Below are 20,227 nucleotides of genomic sequence, written 5' to 3'. Positions count from 1 at the left end.
AGAAAATCCATAAAATTTATTGCACAAAATGGGAAATCAACATACAAAATAAATACTATCTAGTTGCATATTGTTTCATCATCACCTTAATAATCTTAAAAAAATTAGAAACTCATAACTATAATAGAAAATACAAACATAACTAGGAAAATTTGGAGGAAAACCCCCAAATTGTTCCTCTAAAAATACATAGAAAATTAACAAAAAAAAAAAAAAAAAGATGAAGAGAATAGAGAGGTCTTGAAAGTGTAGAAATTGTAGTGTGACCTCCCCTCTCAAAATTAAGCACTAAACTCCCTTATTTATAGCCAAAAAAAGGTATTAAAATAATCAATTTAAATTAATTATAATATGGCAAATAGGGGTAAATTATAAGGTGTAATGATGATGTTTTGGGATAAAATGTGTATAAAAGTTTGGGTAAAAAATGGTATTTTGGGACATTGTGGGACAAGCGGACAATTTGACAATTTGTGGGCTCAAGGAAGGTGGCTTTGTGGCTGATGGCAGGTGGGCTTGGGAAAGATGGCAGGCCCACGTGGGCTGGTGGCAGCTGAGGACTTCGATGGTGCAGCTAGGAAGGGAGTGCCTTTGGCTGGGCTGGAGCAAGGCCTCGGGTGGCAGGGGTTCAGTTGGTGGACTGGGCCAGGCGTTGGAGTACAGCTGGCCTGATGGAGTGCCAGGAAGGCTAGCGAGTTGGGCTTCGGGCCTGGGCAGAGGCGGGCTTCGCTGGGCCGAACGGGTGAGGGAACTGCTTCAGCTGGAGTGGCAAACGGGCCAAGCGTTGGGCTAGGGCAGCTGAGTAGGTGATGGGCCGAATGGCTGCTGAAGCTTAGGCCATGGAGGCTCTTTCTTTCTTCTCAAAAATGCCATTTTTCCTTCATTTTTTCTTTCTTTTTCAAGAGCAAAAATACAACATATTTCCTATAAAAAAACATAAATTAAATTAAAACTAAATATTTTTAATAATCAAATATACAACATAAGTTTCATGAAAATATTAATAAAAACTTAATTTATATTTAACATTTAAGTTCAATAATACAACATTTTTTTTTACCTCAAATTAAACAATAATAATTCAAATAATTAACTACAACATTTTACAATAAAATAACTATAAAAACATACAAAAATATATAAAATCAAAATAAACTCAATAAATTCAAAATTACTTTAAAACTTAATAAATCAATTAAAAACTCAAGAATTAAGCAACAATTATCACATAAAAAGTGGTAAAATAACTCTATTTTGTAGAGCTATCAAAATGGTTATTCTTTCTCTATTTATAGAGAAGATTGCAGAATTCATTCCCACATATTTCGGGAATATATTTTGTAAATCAATTAATATAATGCTATTTACTACATTTTTTCCTACATACACGGAAACGTCCCATAAAATGGGGGATCATATAGTAGATTAAATGATATCCCTTAAGTATTGGGATTGTACAATAATAAACATATTCACACGTAACGGATTAACTCGGATACGAGATTCATCAAATCTTCGAGATCAGCAGTTGGCATTGAACTCGCCGAGACTATCAGTCGATCACGAGCTCGCCGCTTAGCTTTGCCTATGCTCGGAACAAGTAGGTGTTGATGATGTTGTCACATTCGAGCTTACACTTCCTGAGCTCGAGCCATCTCGCCTGAAGGCAATCAGAGAGAAATATATACAAGTGTCATACCATGGCCATTGCGAGCTCAGAGCATATTCGAGGCTACACATCATCGAGTTTGTTTTTTACTTCAAAGAGGTCCGACTGTAGGATCATATGACGACCGCATATATTTCGAGCTCACACCTGACGAACCCAATTTTTGGGGTCATAACTTCTTATCTCGAAATCGGAGTGTAACATAAATAACTTGCAAATAAAAAATAATGCAACCATATATAATTTTAAAATTAACTATTAGCATGGAAAAGGTCTAATCTATTTTCGTTTAAATTATATTTTAAAATTTGAAAGGATTTTTTTTCTTTAATTTTTTTCATTTTAAAACATTTAGACACATGCTTATCCATAAACATTACATTAACATTTTAATTGACAAGTTCTACTAACTATAGTATCATATTGTGGTTGTGGCCACTTCTGGACATAGTGTGGTTCCGCCACTGTAAACGATATGATCGGATTAAAACGACGAACAAACTTAGAAGAGAAAACTGAGAAACGACAATAACATGGAAACAGGACAAACGAAAGTATTAGCAAATCTTGTCGTTTGTGTATGTTGAACTGAGAAAGGACAGTTAACATAGAAAAACGACAAACAAAAGTGTACTAAATGCTGTCGTTTTTCTATGTTTACTTGCAAGGTTTAGTCGTCCTCGTCGATGAGTTTTCTGAGGCGATCTTTGACGAAATCCCGGCGAGCTTTGAGGCGAGCTTGTTCGGCCTCGACATTGGAGTAGGCAAGGTGAGCTCCCACTCCCACAAACGACACTCCTGCCACGAACAACGCCGCCGTCACTGCTATCTGCCTCCGCGTTTGCGGGTACATCTCTTCTCTTCTCTTCTCTTTTGCCCTTTTTCCTCTGCCAATTGGAGTTTCTTCTTCTACTGTACACAACAAATTTAGTAGCAGCATCAAGTTCGAGTGTTTATAACACACTTTTAATACATAAAGATATGATTTTTACCTTTGACTCGAAGGGTTTGGGTAGATGGATTGAGAGACCCCTTCTTCAACGTTTGCCGAGAGAGAGAGAGAGAGAGAGAGTTTGAGCGTGACTGAGCTAGAGAGTTAGGGCTGCCTACGTCAAATGGGGAAAGAAAGCGAAAACATTTTTTTAGGGAGAAAAGAACAATAATTGTTTTTAAAAAAAAAAAGATTATTTATAGAATATTTGATGAATGTATTTTATTTATTATTTAAAAAATAGTAGAAAACAGGTAACTTATGAAGAATTCACATGGAGGAGTGTAGAAGATCCATGACAGGTACTAACTCTAAAGAAACCATTCATTGAGCAACGATGGAGACTATACACCCTTAAGAACTGTTGTAAATTCACAACACAAACTCAAAGAACAATTTAAAACTGTGTAAGGTAAGATTAACAACTGATCAAATGACTGAAACAAAACTTCAAACAGTTTGAGAACTATCAGATGAAAAACAAGAATAAAAATGCAGAAAATTAAGGAACAAACACACCAATTTATCCTGGTTCGGCCCAATGAATTGAACTACTTCCAGCTACTCCCCCGAGTTGTTATTCTCACTAATCAAATGATTACAGTTCATGAACAAGTGTAGTGCACCTCCTAGGATATTACAGAGAAAAACACTCCAAATCTCAGCTTGAGTTTAGTCCAAGAACGCTGATCTTGGGTTCAGTTTTCATCTCTCTCTCAATTCAATCTGAATTGTTTTCTTAACTCTATTTACAAGTAAATACAAGTCCTTTATAGGTACAAAATCGAAAAAGAAAAAAGACTAAACCAACCTTGGTGCAGTAAGTGTCATAACAGAGATTTTAACTATTTTAACAACTTTAACTGTCGAGTTGTTGGGAGCTGATTTCTAAGGATTATATTCCACAAGAACACTCTTTCAAAGCCTTATTATCTCTCTTTAAAATTTTCATGAATACATTTTTATATTCTGATACCATCTTTACTTCTCATGCTTGCTTAAATTTCTGGGTGCTCCTTGGACTTGGATCTCAACAGATTACACTAGTTCTTTGTCACTCACTGAATTAGCTTACATAACTAACTCTTGAACTCTCTTTAAACATTCTTCACAGTTGCTACTTTATCATGCCCCTAATAGAAGATTTATTTAATTCCAAGTAACGCTTGAACTTTGAAAGAGTTAGAGATTTTTCAGCATAAATCTCTGCTGTATGAACTTACTTATGTCAATATGATCTTCTGCTAATGTATCACAATTAGATATAGTTGGCTTTAACAAGTTTGCTTGGCTCATGACAAAGGGGGATGTGGTTCTTAACCAAGTAGATCACACATACATGATTGTCTCAAAGGTTCATAATACACCTTTACCAAAGAGCCTCTTCCACAGATTTAGTGGCAGCTATGATTATGGCAGTGAAAACATTTGATAACTACTGAATTTAAATTGGATTTTTTTTTTGTCGATAATAGATACTTGTGACAGACTTTGAATTCTTTAGATTTGAGGGCAACCTGAAGTTTCTTCAACATAAAAGTTTTCAGAGTGTAACTCATGGCTTTTACAACATGAGCATTCTTTTCAATCTCTTCCTTCATATTCTCCAGTGAATTTTTTTCCCAATAATTTACACGGTGGGCTTCTATAGTTGTGTTGATAAAAAGGAAGATTACCAGTCTTATCTACATTTGAGTCTTGCTTATATATCAATCAATTCATGTTGCATTTTGCCTTCTAAAATACTCTATGTCTTTTGGCTAAAGTTTTCTTTGTCAATATACATTGGATTTTTCATTTACATTATTCTTTTTTGTATCAGCGCTGGTATACGATTTCAAAAACACTAGCAGAGCAGGCTGCTTGGAAGTTTTCTAAGGAAAATGGGATGGATTTGGTTACCATTCATCCAGGGTTTGTAATTGGTCCTCTCCTACAACCAAGTAATAAAACCAGTGCGAATCTGCTTCTGAATCAAATAAATGGTAAATTTACTGAGTTCTTTACTGTTTCACACATTGTTGTTCAGATAATGTATGATTGTCATTGTCATAAAGTAACTTTATAATTGAATCCACTAACCTGAAGAAAATAAACAGGAGACTGTGTACTAATATTTGAGAACAAACTCATTAATGACATGTTGAAGCTACAATTTTGCTACTTGTTTTATTGAGTTCTGTCTCCACGTTTCTCAATAGAGTTTATCCATTTATCGATGTTAGGGATGTTGCTAATGCACATATTCAAGCATTTGAAGTTGTTTCAGCTGGTGGAAGATACTGTGTAGCAGGACCTGTTGTACATATCTTAGAGTCTTTGAAGATTATACAACACCTGTACCCTTCTTTGACCATTCCTGACAAGTAAGTTATAATTTTAAAGCTATGCATCACAAATTCTCAAGCCAAAGTACTGTTTTATAGATGTGAAGATAATGAGCCTCTCAAGCCAAAGTACCAAGTTTCAAATTTGAAAGCAAAAAGCTTGGGAATTAACTTCATTCCCTTGGAAGTGAGTCTGAGGGACACTGTAGAGAGCTTCAGGGAGAAGGGTCTTTTAAACATCTAGTATAGACCACTCACTGGCTATACATAGTAGAGTATTTTGTACTGTACTGTTGTGCTGCTGGTTCTAAAGCCGTGAGCTTGTGTGCGGTCTAAAACTCATCAATGTAAGTGATATCTGTGCTTTGATGAGGCAAGTTTTTTCAGGAATTCAATCATTTTTCTTTTCTTCATAGTAAAATTCCCACATTTAAATTTCTCATTATTATTTACCTGAATGCCAAGGAGTGACACTTTTAGCTCTGTATTTGAATACTAGTAATTGCTGTAGTTTTCATCTGTATTCGAACTTGATCTGCTATGCAGGTTTGAGGTAATAATTATCCAAGAACAACATTCAAAAATCCAAGAGAAAGAAAAATAGATTATTCATTACAATACATTATTTATTGTAATGAATAATGTTACACCAAGGGATAATGGTGTAACATTATTCATTACAATACAATAATATATCAACTAAGCCTTAAGGAGTTAAAATAAAAGATTAAACCAGTCCTATAAAAGGAAAAAAAAGAAATAGCCTTATAAGAAAATGATATTTACTCTCATATGGTCAATATGGTCAAAGTGTGGGGTGGGTTTGGGTTGAGTTGGTGCCTTCCACCTTCTTGTTCTCGGTTGTTATGTTGTGGTTTAGTGGGGGATAAGCGTTTGAATAAGTTGTGGAGGGCTATGATATTGGCTTGTTTTTGGGCAATTTGGTTAGAACGGAATAGCAGAATTTTTGATAAAAGTCTAGCCTTTGCGATTTCATTTGGGAGAGGATTAAGTTTTGAGTTTCCACTTGGGTGTATCGCACAAAGGGTTTTGAGGGATTATCCTTCTTGGATCTCTCTAGAGAGTGGAGAAGTTTTTTGTTTGTGTAGTTGGTGTTGTTTTGTGTTTGTTTTTAGTTTTTTGATTGTACCAAGGTATTTATATATTTGAGTTGAGAGGGGGCCTGACCTAGTGTTTGGTCTCTTTCTCCCTTTTCAAAAAAAAAAAAAAAGGTCAATGCAATAAATACCACGACTTTAAACCCTTTGTATAGAAAAGAAACACAACTTTATATGCAATTGGATAATCACTCAATAAAATAAATTGGGAAGAAAGAGGCATAACTTTATCCCAATAAATTGAGAAGAAAAGGACAACATTATATGCAATTGGATAATCAATCGATGAATATGAAGTGAGAATAAAAACACAATGGTCCCCATATGTTGAACTACTAGCATAAGTTTATTTATTTGAGAAAAATTCCATAATTTATTAGCTAATAACTGACTGATCTCGCTTAGAATCGTATTACTACCTATCAAATCTCTTATAAAAACTGTCTCAAAAAAAATGATAAATACATTCTAACATATCAATTAATAGGCAGATACAAGTCATATCATATTAATTTCAGTTTCTGTAAGTGAAAGTAAACGCAAACCATTATCACTTTATCCTAAACTAAACTATTATTTTATTATATGTATTTTTTGTTTTTTGTTTTTGTAAAAATAAGAAGCTTCTTACATAGACAAGAGATCAAATTTTACCTCAGAGTGTCCGAATACAATTATGAATATTATACAATAAAATCACAACAAAACAATAATAATAAAAAAGCTTAGTGCAGAAAACTTCCCCAGTCTCTGCTGAGATCTAGGAAGGATGGTCCCTCAAATTGTTTTTCCTTGTAGACCCAAGTCGTAACCAAGAATTTGGCCTTCTCCCACAGAACAACTCCCTTATAATACTTGTTCTCTCTACAAGAACATTTTATAGAAATCGAACTGGTTAGAACTTAGTGAGTTTGTTAGCTTTGGGATTTGAAAATATAGAGAGAATGAGTGGAGAAGGAAAGGTGGTGTGTGTGACTGGAGCTTCAGGCTACATAGCTTCATGGCTTGTCAAGTTCTTACTTCAGCGTGGTTACACTGTCAAAGCTTCTGTTCGTGACCCAAGTTAGCTCTCTTTGTCTATTACTTTTTCAATTCAGTTTCCATATTGTAATTCTTATTAGATATATGTGTACATACTTGCATGTTTTGTATACTTTATTCATTTTCAACTTCTGGGATTTTGTTATCTCTTTGTCTTTAAGCCCTTTTCGTATGCAGATGATCAAAGAAAAACAAAACACTTGCTAGCACTAGATGGAGCTAAGGAAAGGCTTTACTTGTTCAAAGCAAATTTAATGGAAGAAGGCTCTTTTGATTCTGCTATCAGTGGATGTGATGGGGTTTTTCACACAGCTTCTCCTGTGATTCAATCAGCCACTGATCCACAGGTACACATATTCCTATATATATGTCAATGAACATTGATAAACTCATTTTTAATCAGTTTGTAATGATTCTTGAATTTGGATTGTTTTAGGCCGAAATAATAGAGCCAGCAGTGAAGGGAACACTGAATGTTCTGAGGTCATGTGCAAAAGTGTCATCTGTAAAGAAAGTGATTATAACATCTTCCATGGCTGCAGTTTTAATCAATGGCAAACCTCTAACCCCTGATGTAGTAGTTGATGAGACATGGTTTTCTGATCCCGTTCTTTGTGAGCGTTTAAAGGTGTGAGTAGTTCTTAATAAGTTCTGTAGTTTCTTATCATTACTAATGATATTATCTTATTCTAGTGTTCAAGATGTCTATGATGTTGCCATGTTTTCTCAAGATCTAGTGGTTGATATTAAGCTTTTGTTAGCTCATCTCTTCTTGTAAATTTTTGCTAGCCTATGTCTCTTTTATCTGGTCTTTCATTTTTTTTAAAGATCTGGTATGCAGCTTCAAAAGCTAGAGCTGAGAAAGCTGCTTGGGATTTTGCAAAAGAGAATGGAGTTGATTTAATAACCATTCATCCAGGAGTAACACTTGGTCCTCTCTTACAACCTACTATAAATGACAGTGTCAGTCTCATTATGAATCTAACAAATGGTGTGTATATACTAATACAGTCTATTTTTATGTCTTGAGAATTGAGTCTAAAGTATCTTCTTATGCAGGGCCTCAAACATTTCCCAATAGAGTTTATTCATACCATGATGTTAGAGATGTAGCTAGTGCACATATTCAAGCATTTGAAGCTGGTTCAACTAGTGGAAGATATTTTCTAAGTGGGTATATTGCACACATTTCTGAGCTTTTAAAGATTTTACAACAGCTCTATCCTTCTATCACCATTCCTCAAAGGTATATCATTTTTTACTATATGTTTCTTATCATTATAAGCTTATTAATCACTTAATAAGCATTAGAGTGAAAATTTTACTGTAAATGTGATTCTTTTTGCTTGGCAGATGTGAAAATGATGAGCCTTTCATGCAAAAGTACCAAGTATCAGATTTGAAAGAAAAAAGTTTGGGAATCTTACATTCCATACCCTTGGAAGTGAGTTTAAGGGACACTGTTGAAAGCCTCAAAGAAAAGGGTCTCTTTAGTGTCTAATCACATAGGCCATTCACAACTATACTAAACAAGACAATCTTACTATAAAGTTGTATTTTTGTATTGGTTGGTTCTAAACCTGTATGTGATTCAATGCTTCAATTCAAAAATCTTATTATTTACTACCCATTTCAGCTTTGTTATTTAATAAGTATGTACAAAGTGATAATCTTCAAAATAAAAGTATGTTTTCTTTCCATGAAAAGTGACAACAGAAAAGGCAAAAGGAAAAAAAGTTTCTAACTCAACCACCGTTTTTTATTTTTTTGGGAAAAGTTGATACTTGAACAAGTGGTGTGTGTGAAAATATATGTAAAGGATGGGCTTGGGCTTTTAGATTAAATGGGCCTTTTTTAGGCCCATTAGCTACTTCAAAGTTCAAACTGTCAGGTTCCGATGCTGGGGCGGGACTTAACTTCCCTCAAAGATCAAAGAATTGACGAAACCAGAGAAAGAAACTGGGAAAATGGACGAGTACTTGCTGAACAGGTGGAAGGAAATGGGGGTTCAACGGCCCTCTCCAATTCGCCATCACATTCGGGAAACGTAGAAGAAGGGGTCTCGCAGCTCAACGTCTCAAAGAATTTGAGACAAGGGTAATAATCTCCCTTGACGTCTCAAATATATATATATATATATATATACATGTATATGTATGTATGTAATGTAGTAAACTCGAAGTCTGGAATTTTTTGCTGCCACCGAATTGACGTCTATATGTATGTATAGAATAGAAATAGATGTTCTTTTAGAATGAATTTGTGGTTTTTGTGGCTTCCAGTTGTGGTAAATTGTCTCTCTCTGTAATTTTCATGGGTGTTTTTTATTCAAACACTACTGAATTCAATCAATTTTAGACAGTTTTAATCGAATACTCATAATTCAGTAACATATTTTATAGTCAATTCATGGTTGTTTTTATGATGCAGATTTAATCGCCTATCCCTATCCTATGCCAGTTATCCACCCATGCCCAAACTTTCTATTACCCAATAACCTCCCCAACTCGTTCCTCTCCATCCCAGCTCTTATCAAGACCTGTAAAACTCCAACCCATCTTCAACTAGTCCACGCCCATATCGTCCGAAGGGGTTTAGAGCAAGACCACTCTCTCATATCTCAGTTCATTTGCCCCTCTCAGGCTCTATCCACTCTCTCTTACTCTGCCAGCGTTTTCGACCGTGTTTTCTCCCCCAACACTTTTCTATGGAATGTTTTCATTAAAGGGTACTGCCAGAAGTCCTGCTCTGCTGAAACAGTTTCGGTTTTTATTCACATGAAGAGAGAGGAGGCTGTTCCTGATAGATATACTTACCCTTCGGTGATCAAGGCGTGTGCAAGTGAGGGAAAGATTAGAGAAGGAAGGACCTTGCATGGGTCGGTGTTGAGGTGTGGGGTTGAGTGTGATGCGTTTGTGAGTACGAGTTTGATTGACTTGTATGGGAAATGCAAAGAGATTGGTTGTGCCCGTAAGCTGTTCGATTATTTGTTTGAGAGAAATGTAGTTACTTGGACGGCCATGGTTGTTGGGTATGTTATTGCTGGAGACTTGGGGGAGGCAAGGAAGCTGTTTGATGAAATGCCTCAGAGAAACGTTGCTTCTTGGAATGCCATAATTGGAGGGTTTGTGAAATTGGGTGACTTGGGTAGTGCTAGGAAGATATTCGAAGAGATGCCCAAGAAGAATGTGGTTTCTTTTACGACTTTGATTGATGGGTATGCAAAATCAGGTGACATGGCTTCTGCAAGGGTTTTGTTTGACCAAGCTCCTTATAGAGATATAGTTGCATGGTCAGCATTGATTTCTGGGTATGCTCAGAATGGTCAGGCCAGAGAGGCTGTGAACATTTTTATTGAAATGGACTCCTGTAATGTTAAACCAGATGAGTTTATAATGGTGAGTTTGATGTCAGCTTGTTCTCAGGAGGGATGTTTGGAGTTGGCCAAATGGGTTGATAATTATGTCACTCAAAGTTCAATTGATCTTGGTCGAGCTCATGTTCTTGCAGCTCTTGTTGACATGAATGCTAAGTGTGGGAACATAGAGAGAGCAAAAAACTTGTTTGAACAGATGCCTAAGCACGACTTGATCTCGTATTGTTCATTGATGCAGGGACTATCTATACATGGTTGTGGGGAACAGGCCGTTTCCGTTTTCCATATGATGCTAAATGAAGGTATGATTCCTGATGAGGTGGCTTTTTCAGTTATCCTGACAGCTTGTAGCCGATCTGGGCTGGTCGAGGATGGTAGGCAATTATTTCATTTAATGAAAAATGAGTACTCCATTGCTCCTTCGCAAGATCATTATGCTTGTATGGTTGATCTTCTCAGCCGTTCAGGAAGGTTGAAAGAAGCTTATGAGCTTTTGAGTTCAATGCCCATGGAACCCAGTTCTGCTTCATGGGGCGCACTACTTGGGGCCTGTAAGCTACATTGTGATGTGGAGCTGGGTGAGTTAGTTGCCAGTCGGTTGATTGAGCTTGAACCTCAAAATGCTGGTAATTATGTGCTGCTTTCAAATATCTACGCTGCCACAGATCGCTGGTTGGTTGTTTCACTTGTGAGGAGCAAAATGAGAGAGAAATCTGTTAAAAAAATACCTGGTCGCAGTTGGATTAGATCACATGGCTAAGTGTTGTTTTAGTAACCATGAATAATAACATTATTTTCAACTATTGGTGCTAAGAGCAAGAGGAACCTAGCTGGTGCAGTCTCTTCTGATGTTTCATTTCCCAGGCAATTGTACAATTGTGTGCAATTTTGCATGGTATACAAGCAGCCCTTTTCTTCAGCTTGTCACTTCAAGCATATGATTGTGTTTCTCTTGTCTAACATAACCTTGGTAGATCGTGTTAGAGAACCAGGTTTGCCTAAGGAATTTATGTAACTGAAAGATCCTTAACTCAAGCACTTGATTTGGGCAACAGTATTGTCATTCGGGTCGTTTGTTTTCATTGTTATTTCTGGTTCTGGGAACAACATTAGGTGCCTTAGTTTTATACAGTTCCATTCTGTAATCTTCGATAAACTGTATATATCTGTTTGACAAAACAAAGCTTAATAAAATCTATAGCCTCCAACTCAGCCAGCATCATTGCTTCTCTCTGAATTTTTTTAACAGAAATGTAGTGCACATATTTAAGCAAACATTTGAGGTTGGTTCCACTAGTGGAAGATATTTTTTTTTTTTTTTTTTTGAAAAAGATTTAGAGGCCTTTGTCAAAGACTGACTTCCTCTCAAAATTATTGAGAGCCCTCACTTTTGGCGGAGGAATACCGTGGTTACAAAACAAGCAAGCCACTAAAACACCCACAACAGAACCCCTCTCCCCAACTCTAAAGCCAAAAATGATCCCAATCTCTATTAAGATCCAAAAAGGAAACCCTGCAAAAAACTTGGTTCTATACACCCAAGTTGCAACCCAAAACTTGATCTTTATCCCAAATAGCCTCAAACGAGCTATGGACACCTTCGAAAATTCTACTATTCCTTTCAAACCATAAGGTCCATATTGACTATGCCTCTTCGGACGATAATGGTTAGAGCAGAGTAAAGATATTTTCTAAGTGGGTATAATGTACACATAGCTATACTCTGCTCTCACCGTTCCTCAAAGGTAATTCTATCATGATTTTTACGAAGGTTTAAATCTTGTCTATGTTTCTTATTAAATAACATGCCAAAAAACACACAAGAAAAAAAAAATACCAGTATGATGTCTATGTAGCTTAAAAGTATAGTGGTAAATAACGTACCAGAAAAAAAAAAAAAAATCTTTTGTGCTGAAAAACTATTATATTATCTATGTATCAAAAAACACACCAGTAATAGTGCCCAATGCACCTATTGAAATCCTTTGCTTCCACTGAATGAAGTCATGATGTTTGGGTTTCGAATCCAACCAATCACGTGTCTGCCAATGAGGTCCTACAATAATTTAACCAAGGTAGATGGATAAGAAGGCCAATCATTCCCCTTTTACTTTTTAAAACAAATTGCATCATTTTGTTTACATTGGAAGGAAAAGTATGAATCCCTTTATTGAATTTAGACTTTAAAATAATTAACTGAGCTGCCCTCCATTTTTTCTTTATATCAAAAAGTTATGTAGAAACAACTACAACATTATTGGTTCTTAATTAAGGCTCTGAATAAACACATTACAGAGAGAGAGAGGATGAGTGGAGCAGGAAAAGTGGTGTGTGTTACAGGAGCTTCAGGTTACATAGCTTCATGGCTAGTGAAGGTCTTACTACAAAGTGGATATATTGTCAAAGCCACTGTCAGTAATCTAAGTAAGTTCTCTTTATGGTTCCTTTTCAAATTGATTCAATTTTTTTACCAAAAAGAGAAGACAAAAATCACTGCCAAATTCTAGGGTTAAGTTTGTTTGGCTTTTTTTTTTGGCTGAAAACAAAGATGTTAATCTCATAATTCTCGAAGTCCTATTTGATCTGCTTATAATATATGTAGGTGATTCAAAGAAAACAGACCACTTACTTGCACTAGATGGAGCTAAAGAAAGACTTCATTTATTTGAAGCAAATTTAATGGACCAAGGCTCTTTTGATTCTGCTGTCAATGGATGTGATGGTGTTTTTCACACAGCCTCTCCTTCATTTCTCTCAGCTCCACACCCTCATGTAAACACACACACATATATAACTATATTTATTTATATTATATATATTGAAATAATGATTTGGTAAGTTTTTCTTATTGACTCCTGCAATGATTATTGAGTTTTTGCAACGTATATTTCAGGCAGAAATAATAGAGCCAGCAGTGAAGGGAACACTGAATGTTCTGAGGTCATGTGCTAAAGTTCCTTCTGTAAAGAGAGTGGTTATAACATCTTCCATGGCTTCAGTTGTATTCAATGGAACACAATGCACCCCTGATGTGGTTGTTGACGAGACATGGTTTTCTGATCCTGCTGTTTGCGAGAATATGAAGGTTTATACTCTTGTTCTCAAGCTTTGTAATATTGCATTTTGTGAGGATTAAAGCCTCCAAATTCAGCTAAACATGAGATCTAAAAACAGAAAGAAAGCAAGTACTACCAAAAGAGAAAGAGCACAACCAGGTTTTACTTGGTTCGTTTGGATTGCATTATTCCACTAAGCAATTAATGAAAAGAATTTACAGCTTGATTTTCTACAACAAGTGTAAAGGACTTTCTCGTACAGTTTCCCAGGAAACTAACACACCCCAATAACCCCCTTTACAGCCACATAACCTTTCCCAGAGAAGTTCTAAACACAAGGACAAAAGTTCTATTAATCAGTCATTTACATATTGAGTTTGCATCAAGTCTTCAAGTTTTTAAACTGTATAAACTGTCCATTAGTCGAGTCATAACTCATCACCATGTCTTTATAACAGTGGCATTGTGTTTAGCTTCTGATTCTTATTATGTATTGGGAATTAGAATTTCAAGGTTATGGTTTTGACTTTAGAATTTTTTTTTGCAGCTTTATTATCCACTTTCGAAAACTCTAGCTGAGGAGGCTGCTTGGAAATTCGCAAAAGAAAACATGATCGATTTGGTCACTATTCATCCAGCAGTAGTACTTGGTCCTCTCTTGCCACCAGTTATTAATGGTAGTGTGGAGCTGGTTATTCAACTTTTAAAGGGTACAGTTTAGCATTCTCTCACACACTCATTGTGATGATATTATGTTCATCTTGTCATCAAAATAATTTGATACATACATGGTGTTGATTCTGCTTGGTCTTTAAGTGCAGGGAATCAAATGTTTCCAAATGAAGTTTTTGGATATGTTGATGTCAGAGATGTTGCAAATGCACACATTCAAGCAATGGAAGTTGCTTCAGCTAGTGGAAGATATTGTCTAGTTGGATGTGTTGCACACATGTGTGATCTTTTAAAGATTTTAAAAGACCTCTACCCTTCTCTGAATATTCCTGAAAAGTAAGTTAACATAGTCGCTACTCGCTATAGAGTTTCGATTTTTTCTGTTATTTCATATAATTTTTGCAATTAAATATCACTTTTAGTCACAACTAAAGAATGCTTATCACTAAATATATAATAACATTTAATTAGAAGTTGCCAGTACAAATTGCATATTTTGTATTTAATAACACTTTTAGCTACCGGACTTTTAATTATAATAGCGTAATTTTTGTTGTTTGGTAGGTGTGAAGATGAGCAGCTGCAACTGCCAAAGTATCAAGTATCAGATTTGAAAGCAAAGAGTCTGGGAATCAATTTCGTCCCGTTGGAAGTGAGCTTGAGAGACACTGTAGAAAGCTTGAAGGAAAAAGGCTTTATAAATATCTAATGTATGTCATTGACAAGGACCACCATATATTTGTATAGCTTCATGCTATTTTTTTCTTAATTTTAAAAGGAATGAAAACAAAAGAAGACAGCTATACTTAATTGGGGTACTTGTCCTGCTATAAAATAAGCCTTTTTATTTAAATGGTCTTGTTAAAATATAGTTAATTTGGCTCTTGGACTTGGACATTAGAACTCTAAAGTTGTATTTAATTCTACACTATAAATATTTTAATCTAATAGCAAGAAGAACAAATCTCTGGCAAGAAAATTTATATTATTATAACATCACTCACAAATATAAGTTTAGAATATTTATAATATCACATCCTACTTGTCAATTTTTAATTTAGTATGTTATCAGCTTTAATTTTAAAGAAAAAAAACATTCTATCATCTAAACACTTGGTTGCTCTGGATGGAGCTAAAGAAAGACTTTATTTGTTCAAAGCAGATTTATTAGAAGAAGGATCTTTTGATTATGCTATCAATGGATGTGATGGTGTCTTTCACACAACATCTCCTGTTCTTCATTCCATTGCTGACCCTCAGGTGAACATAATATTTATATATCATAGAACACCTTAGATTAGTGCCTTCTTTAAGAGAACTCCTAAATAGATTTTATTCTTGCTCACACACAAAATAATACCTTTGTCAGATACATTATTATTAGATTTTATTCTTGCTCACACACAAAACGATATCTGTGTACTGATATCCCTGTAATTGATGGTTGTAGTCAACAACCATCAATCACAAGCATACCGGGACAGAGAAAATAAATTAACTTCTAATTAACTACTAATTAATTTTTTTTGTTCTATTTTTACAAATTATAATTATAATAATTTTACAAATTAATTATTATTCTATTTTTGTAAAACATGTTCAATGCAAGAGTTTTTTTTTTTCAGGTAGTAGGGGACAAAATCTAAAATCTTTGTGTCAATCCTCTCAAATATTAGTCTTTTTGCTAAAATTTTTATTTCAAAAGCAAAAAGTTTTTTTTTTAAATAATGATGGACTTTAAACATTAACCACAAAAAATGTGACATACTTTTTTTTTCGATTTTAAAATGTGGTAAATAAAATACAAAATTTTAAAAAGATTTTTTTTTAGAAATATATGACATTGTTTTTGTAAAGAAGCCTTCTAAAATTTTTAACAAATCCAAACAAACAAAGAGCATTATCAACATTAAAAAAACTATTCCAAATAAATAGAGACTAGGAACACAAAGCCAAAACAGAGAATTGTACACATAATGCAAAAATGACAGATTCATCATTAAAAAGTACGAACAAGTAACCACAATTCAGTAACAAAAACCAAATATAAAATCTAAAATCAAAATACATCAATGACTGTAATCCAAAATATCGATATCAACATAAATCATAAAAAAATACCTCTGACCCACCAAGCTAATAATCCGAAATTCCTAAAGCCACCAAGTGTAATCCAAAAATGACAGCCACCAAGACCAATCACAAAAGAGTCACTGTCAAAACCAAAGTTATATATGTCATTGTTTTCTTATTCTTCGACTTCTTTAAATACTTAGCTGCCAGTATAGTATATATTATATATATACATAAAAGAACAAATATATTATATTCATTAGTCCGTACTTATAATTAACTGCAAACAAATTTATATTAATACTAAACAAATAATAAGAGTAGTAGTCAGTGACAGTACCTAAGGTAATGGAATCAACTCGCACATACAAATCTTGGCCTGAATTAGGATAAGTTATTGTGTCCACCAAATCACTGTGCCATGCCAGGCACCTAATCGGACCCTCACTCACAGTTGCACTAGAGTAAGACGTACATAAATTCTGCCTCATTGAAGAAAATAAAAAATCAGTGACTCTTTTGTGACATTCATACATTCAGAAATCTCTTCCCCAATCTCGACCGATAATAAAACCACCCTAATATATATATATAACCAAAACAAACATGTGGAATGGAGATGAGACGGAGCTTTGTTGTGCAATCAAAGCTTTGTCGTGCAAAAGAGAAGACGGAGAAGAGAAGAGACAGAGAAGAGAACGGACGCGAAGAAGAAAGGTACGGTGCAATTTTAAACCTCCACATGAGCATTAGCGGCGGGTACCCCGCCTCTAATAAAGGTGGTTACCCGCTGCTAATAGTATTAGCGGCGGATAGTCCACCTCTAATACAAGGGAATTATCCGCCGCTAATAAATCTTAAAAACTTTCTCGGGCATTTATTTTGGTATATTAGCGGTGGACAATCCACCGCTAATAGTGGAAAAGTCTGCCGCTAATATATATTTTTTTATACTTTTTAAATACTCATTCATTACTAGAAGCGGACCCCAAGTCCGCCGCTAATAGACTGTACAATACAGGCAGACTTGGTCCGCCAGTAATACTTACGCCACTAATACCTTCATTCTTGTAGTGAACACCAGGGTACAACTGGCTATAGAGTATCATATGATCTTCAATTTGATTGTTCATGGTGGTCGTCTTATTTTTCTATTGCCTTCTCTCTCCCTCTCTCTCTCTCTCTCTCTCTATCTTTTTCAAAATGAGTGAAATGCTCACTTGTTGAAGCTAGCAACGAATGGCTTGGGAGAAGACCAAACACTACTACAAAACAGGAAAAGAATGTTGTGAGTCCTAAAAGAATGCTTTTAGGACTCGCAATGCGTGTCCTAAAAGATCTCGTTGAGTGTCTTTAAATTAAGATTTTAGGACTCGCTTTGCATGCCTTTAAAAGTAATTTTTTTTTTTAAAAAATGCAGCTACATTTTTCATTTTGATTTAATATTTCCCTTTGAGTGTCCAAAATGTATTAAAAGAAAATACTGAAAAAATGCCATTTTTTTAAAGAAATTTTTATTTTCTCAAAATGTATTATAAACAACAACATGATTCAATATAAAATAGAATAAATTTCTAGTTATTGGTACAATAAAAAAGAGCATATATTACTCAATTGACTAAATTAATCAATGACTAGCAACCTTGCTCTCAATCTCTTTCTTTGAATGAACACTTCTTGTCCACTTTGAAATGCCCTAGCCCCAATTCGAATCTCCAATTGTTTTTATCCCCTATTTTTACTTAATATATTTAAGGGCATTCTTTGGGTGCCCTTAATACTCTTTTAGGACACCCAAAGTGAGCCTTTAAAAGTCACCACTCATATTATACACTCAAATTTTCTATTAAGCCTTTTTAGGACTCTTTGGACTTTTAAGGACACTCATCGCGAGTCCTAAAATGTGTTTTTTAAAGACTTTCAATGAGAGTCTTAAAAAGTACAGAGACATTTTTTAGGACTTACATTTATGTGCGTGTCCTAAAAAGGAGACCCGTAAATGATATTTTGTAGTAGTGATAAAAAGAAGAAAACGATTTAATTACATAATAACATTTACGCGATCATTATCTACATGATGAGATCTCCCTAATATATATATATATTTTCTATATAAGAAGTGTGTAGATAACGGAAATTTTTAATAACCATAACACAAGTTGTTCTATGATAACTGAACAACCCATGTGTTTTTCTATGATTTTCTTTCATCAATTTCCCCATAAATACTCATAATTCATATTTTTCTTCTATACACATAGTCTTTAGTGTACTTGTGTTTGAAGTTAGAGAAAAGCTAGACAATTAAAGGTAAAAAAATTTCTTTGCACCTGTCACTTATTTGCTTAGGTAATTTTTCTTTGCTTCATCTTTCACTGTTTATAGTAAGTATGTTGTCTGCCAAATATTTATCTACTACTCCATCCAATTTTCCATTAATAAAGTGGCTCTGAAGTCTTAAGTATAAATCTTTCTGTTTCTTTTTTGGTAGAACCATGCGACCAGCTGAAGGTTTATCATGGCTATCTGGCTAGTTCTTATCATACTGGGATTCTTTCTAGATTTGTGTCGATTTCTTCTTACATGGAAAGTGTGGCATCTAGTAAGACATCAGTAAGCACTGTACTTCCGAGAAGGCTTAAACAGGCTAGACTATGAGAAAGTGGAGGCCTAGGACCCTCTTCCTATTTCCTACATGCGATTCTCTCCTTTACCAAATAAACACAACAATTTCTATATTTTGTTCGGCAACCTAATAATTTGTAGTTTAAGTTCTCCTTTTACTACCACAAGAAGAAGAAAAAATATCATGAATTTTGTTAATATTTTAGAGACTCAAATAAAAGGGAGAAGGAAACTTCAACCCAAAAAAGCATTTATTAAGACCTATTTTTATAATTATCACCAATAAATACTAATTTTTTAAAATTTTAAATATCTCTTGGCATTCAATAATTATTATGTACACTTCAATTAACCATCAAAATTTGTGGCCGCATAAAACATGATTAAATATTTAGATAAAGATTCCTGTTTTCTAACTGTCTTTGTCACCTTAACTCTCTATTATTGTCTTTTTGTTTATTATTTACACTAATAGTAAGTTGTTTTTCTATATTGGTATTTTGTAAACATATGCAAAAAATATTATGAATGATATATAGTCTCCATTGACCAATTACAAAATTTCAACTGCTTTCATGAATTAAGACAAATAGCTGCCCAAGGTTTTGGATCGCTGGTTGGTTAAATTATAATTTTATCCTTGAGTTTAATGTTGATTTTAACAGATATGAGTAATAGGGAAGGGACTAAAGTGTATAACAAATAAATAAACTTTGGGGACTCATGCTCCAATTATTAAATTGGGAAGTTAAGTAATACACTTGGTAAATATGAGGAAAAAAAATTAAGATTTTGAATCAAAATAATAATAATATTATTATATTAATAAATAGATAATGTAATTCTTAGAATATAAAGTTTTTTAAGGATAACTAATTGTTGCAACTTGCTATATATAATAGGTCACTTTAACTTCAAAATAGTTACGTAACTATTAAAAACTACTCCATATTTAATAAGGATAACTAGTTGAGTACTTTATTATGTGGGAAATAATGAAAGAAAGAAAAATATAAAAGGATCTGATTGGAATTCAATCAAAAGTTTAGAAGAAAATTTTTCAGTACGTAAATGCATATTGCCACTTAGTATATAGTAAGGATATGACATATTCTTCATGGTAGTGTATAAGGGTAAAAAGAAAAAGAATATATATATATAGCTACGTAATTAATAAAAAGAAGAAAACGATTTAATTACATAATAACATTTACACGATCATTGTCTACATGATGAGATCTCCCTAATATATATATATATATAATAAGTACGTAGGTTG

General features: G+C 34.3%; 4 protein-coding genes and 1 long non-coding RNA gene across 6 annotated transcripts; all 5 read left to right on the top strand.

Annotated features, from left to right (window-relative positions):
- The first annotated feature begins 427 nt into the window (after positions 1 to 427).
- On the top strand, positions 428 to 5,429 carry LOC133830898 (uncharacterized). Its single transcript, XM_062261007.1, has 4 exons — positions 428 to 695; positions 2,338 to 2,516; positions 4,483 to 4,645; positions 4,886 to 5,429. The coding sequence occupies exons 1-4, from the start codon at positions 428 to 430 to the stop codon at positions 4,948 to 4,950; spliced, it is 675 nt and encodes a 224-aa protein (XP_062116991.1). The 3' UTR covers positions 4,951 to 5,429.
- On the top strand, positions 4,895 to 8,776 carry LOC133829721 (phenylacetaldehyde reductase-like). Its single transcript, XM_062259495.1, has 7 exons — positions 4,895 to 5,334; positions 5,534 to 7,167; positions 7,324 to 7,493; positions 7,583 to 7,774; positions 7,975 to 8,137; positions 8,206 to 8,392; positions 8,500 to 8,776. Exons 2-7 carry the CDS (start codon positions 7,050 to 7,052, stop codon positions 8,645 to 8,647), a joined length of 978 nt encoding a protein of 325 aa, XP_062115479.1. The 5' UTR covers positions 4,895 to 5,334; positions 5,534 to 7,049; the 3' UTR covers positions 8,648 to 8,776.
- A 139-nt stretch (positions 8,777 to 8,915) lies between these two features.
- LOC133829716 (putative pentatricopeptide repeat-containing protein At5g37570) lies at positions 8,916 to 11,741 on the top strand. Of its 2 annotated transcripts, XM_062259490.1 has the most exons (3): positions 8,916 to 9,243; positions 9,577 to 10,544; positions 10,761 to 11,741. In XM_062259490.1, the coding sequence occupies exons 2-3, from the start codon at positions 9,600 to 9,602 to the stop codon at positions 11,280 to 11,282; spliced, it is 1,467 nt and encodes a 488-aa protein (XP_062115474.1). In that variant the 5' UTR covers positions 8,916 to 9,243; positions 9,577 to 9,599; the 3' UTR covers positions 11,283 to 11,741. The 2 variants fall into 2 exon arrangements, with proteins under 2 accessions (XP_062115474.1, XP_062115473.1); XM_062259489.1 differs by having other exon boundaries at positions 9,577 to 11,741.
- Positions 11,742 to 12,656: 915 nt separating this feature from the next.
- Positions 12,657 to 15,060, top strand: LOC133829723 (phenylacetaldehyde reductase-like). Its single transcript, XM_062259496.1, has 6 exons — positions 12,657 to 12,946; positions 13,125 to 13,294; positions 13,416 to 13,607; positions 14,126 to 14,288; positions 14,400 to 14,586; positions 14,815 to 15,060. The coding sequence occupies exons 1-6, from the start codon at positions 12,829 to 12,831 to the stop codon at positions 14,957 to 14,959; spliced, it is 975 nt and encodes a 324-aa protein (XP_062115480.1). The 5' UTR covers positions 12,657 to 12,828; the 3' UTR covers positions 14,960 to 15,060.
- A 313-nt stretch (positions 15,061 to 15,373) lies between these two features.
- On the top strand, positions 15,374 to 19,258 carry LOC133829730 (uncharacterized). The gene is made up of 2 exons (XR_009891855.1): positions 15,374 to 15,510; positions 18,815 to 19,258. It is a non-coding gene; the product is annotated as an uncharacterized LOC133829730 (long non-coding RNA).
- Positions 19,259 to 20,227: the final 969 nt, after the last annotated feature.

Source organism: Humulus lupulus, chromosome 4, assembly GCF_963169125.1.
Source record: "Humulus lupulus chromosome 4, drHumLupu1.1, whole genome shotgun sequence".
Classification (NCBI taxonomy): Eukaryota; Viridiplantae; Streptophyta; class Magnoliopsida; order Rosales; family Cannabaceae; genus Humulus; species Humulus lupulus.
Note: the sequence above shows the minus strand (reverse complement) of the source record. Positions and strands in the feature narration are given on the sequence as shown.

What these genes read in the sequence shown, in the direction of transcription:
- LOC133830898 (XM_062261007.1), top strand. Translation starts at nt 428, where the DNA reads ATGGTATTTTGGGACATTGTGGGACAAGCGGACAATTTGACAATTTGT. An exon ending in ATCTGCCTCCGCGTTTGCGG is followed by an intron (nt 2,517 to 4,482) that starts GTACATCTCTTC and finishes TTTTTGTATCAG; the next exon opens with CGCTGGTATACGATTTCAAA. An exon ending in GCTTCTGAATCAAATAAATG is followed by an intron (nt 4,646 to 4,885) that starts GTAAATTTACTG and finishes TATCGATGTTAG; the next exon opens with GGATGTTGCTAATGCACATA.
- LOC133829721 (XM_062259495.1), top strand. Translation starts at nt 7,050, where the DNA reads ATGAGTGGAGAAGGAAAGGTGGTGTGTGTGACTGGAGCTTCAGGCTAC. An exon ending in AATCAGCCACTGATCCACAG is followed by an intron (nt 7,494 to 7,582) that starts GTACACATATTC and finishes GGATTGTTTTAG; the next exon opens with GCCGAAATAATAGAGCCAGC. An exon ending in TCTATCACCATTCCTCAAAG is followed by an intron (nt 8,393 to 8,499) that starts GTATATCATTTT and finishes TTTGCTTGGCAG; the next exon opens with ATGTGAAAATGATGAGCCTT.
- LOC133829716 (XM_062259489.1), top strand. Translation starts at nt 9,600, where the DNA reads ATGCCAGTTATCCACCCATGCCCAAACTTTCTATTACCCAATAACCTC.
- LOC133829723 (XM_062259496.1), top strand. Translation starts at nt 12,829, where the DNA reads ATGAGTGGAGCAGGAAAAGTGGTGTGTGTTACAGGAGCTTCAGGTTAC. An exon ending in AGCCACTGTCAGTAATCTAA is followed by an intron (nt 12,947 to 13,124) that starts GTAAGTTCTCTT and finishes TAATATATGTAG; the next exon opens with GTGATTCAAAGAAAACAGAC. An exon ending in TCTCTGAATATTCCTGAAAA is followed by an intron (nt 14,587 to 14,814) that starts GTAAGTTAACAT and finishes GTTGTTTGGTAG; the next exon opens with GTGTGAAGATGAGCAGCTGC.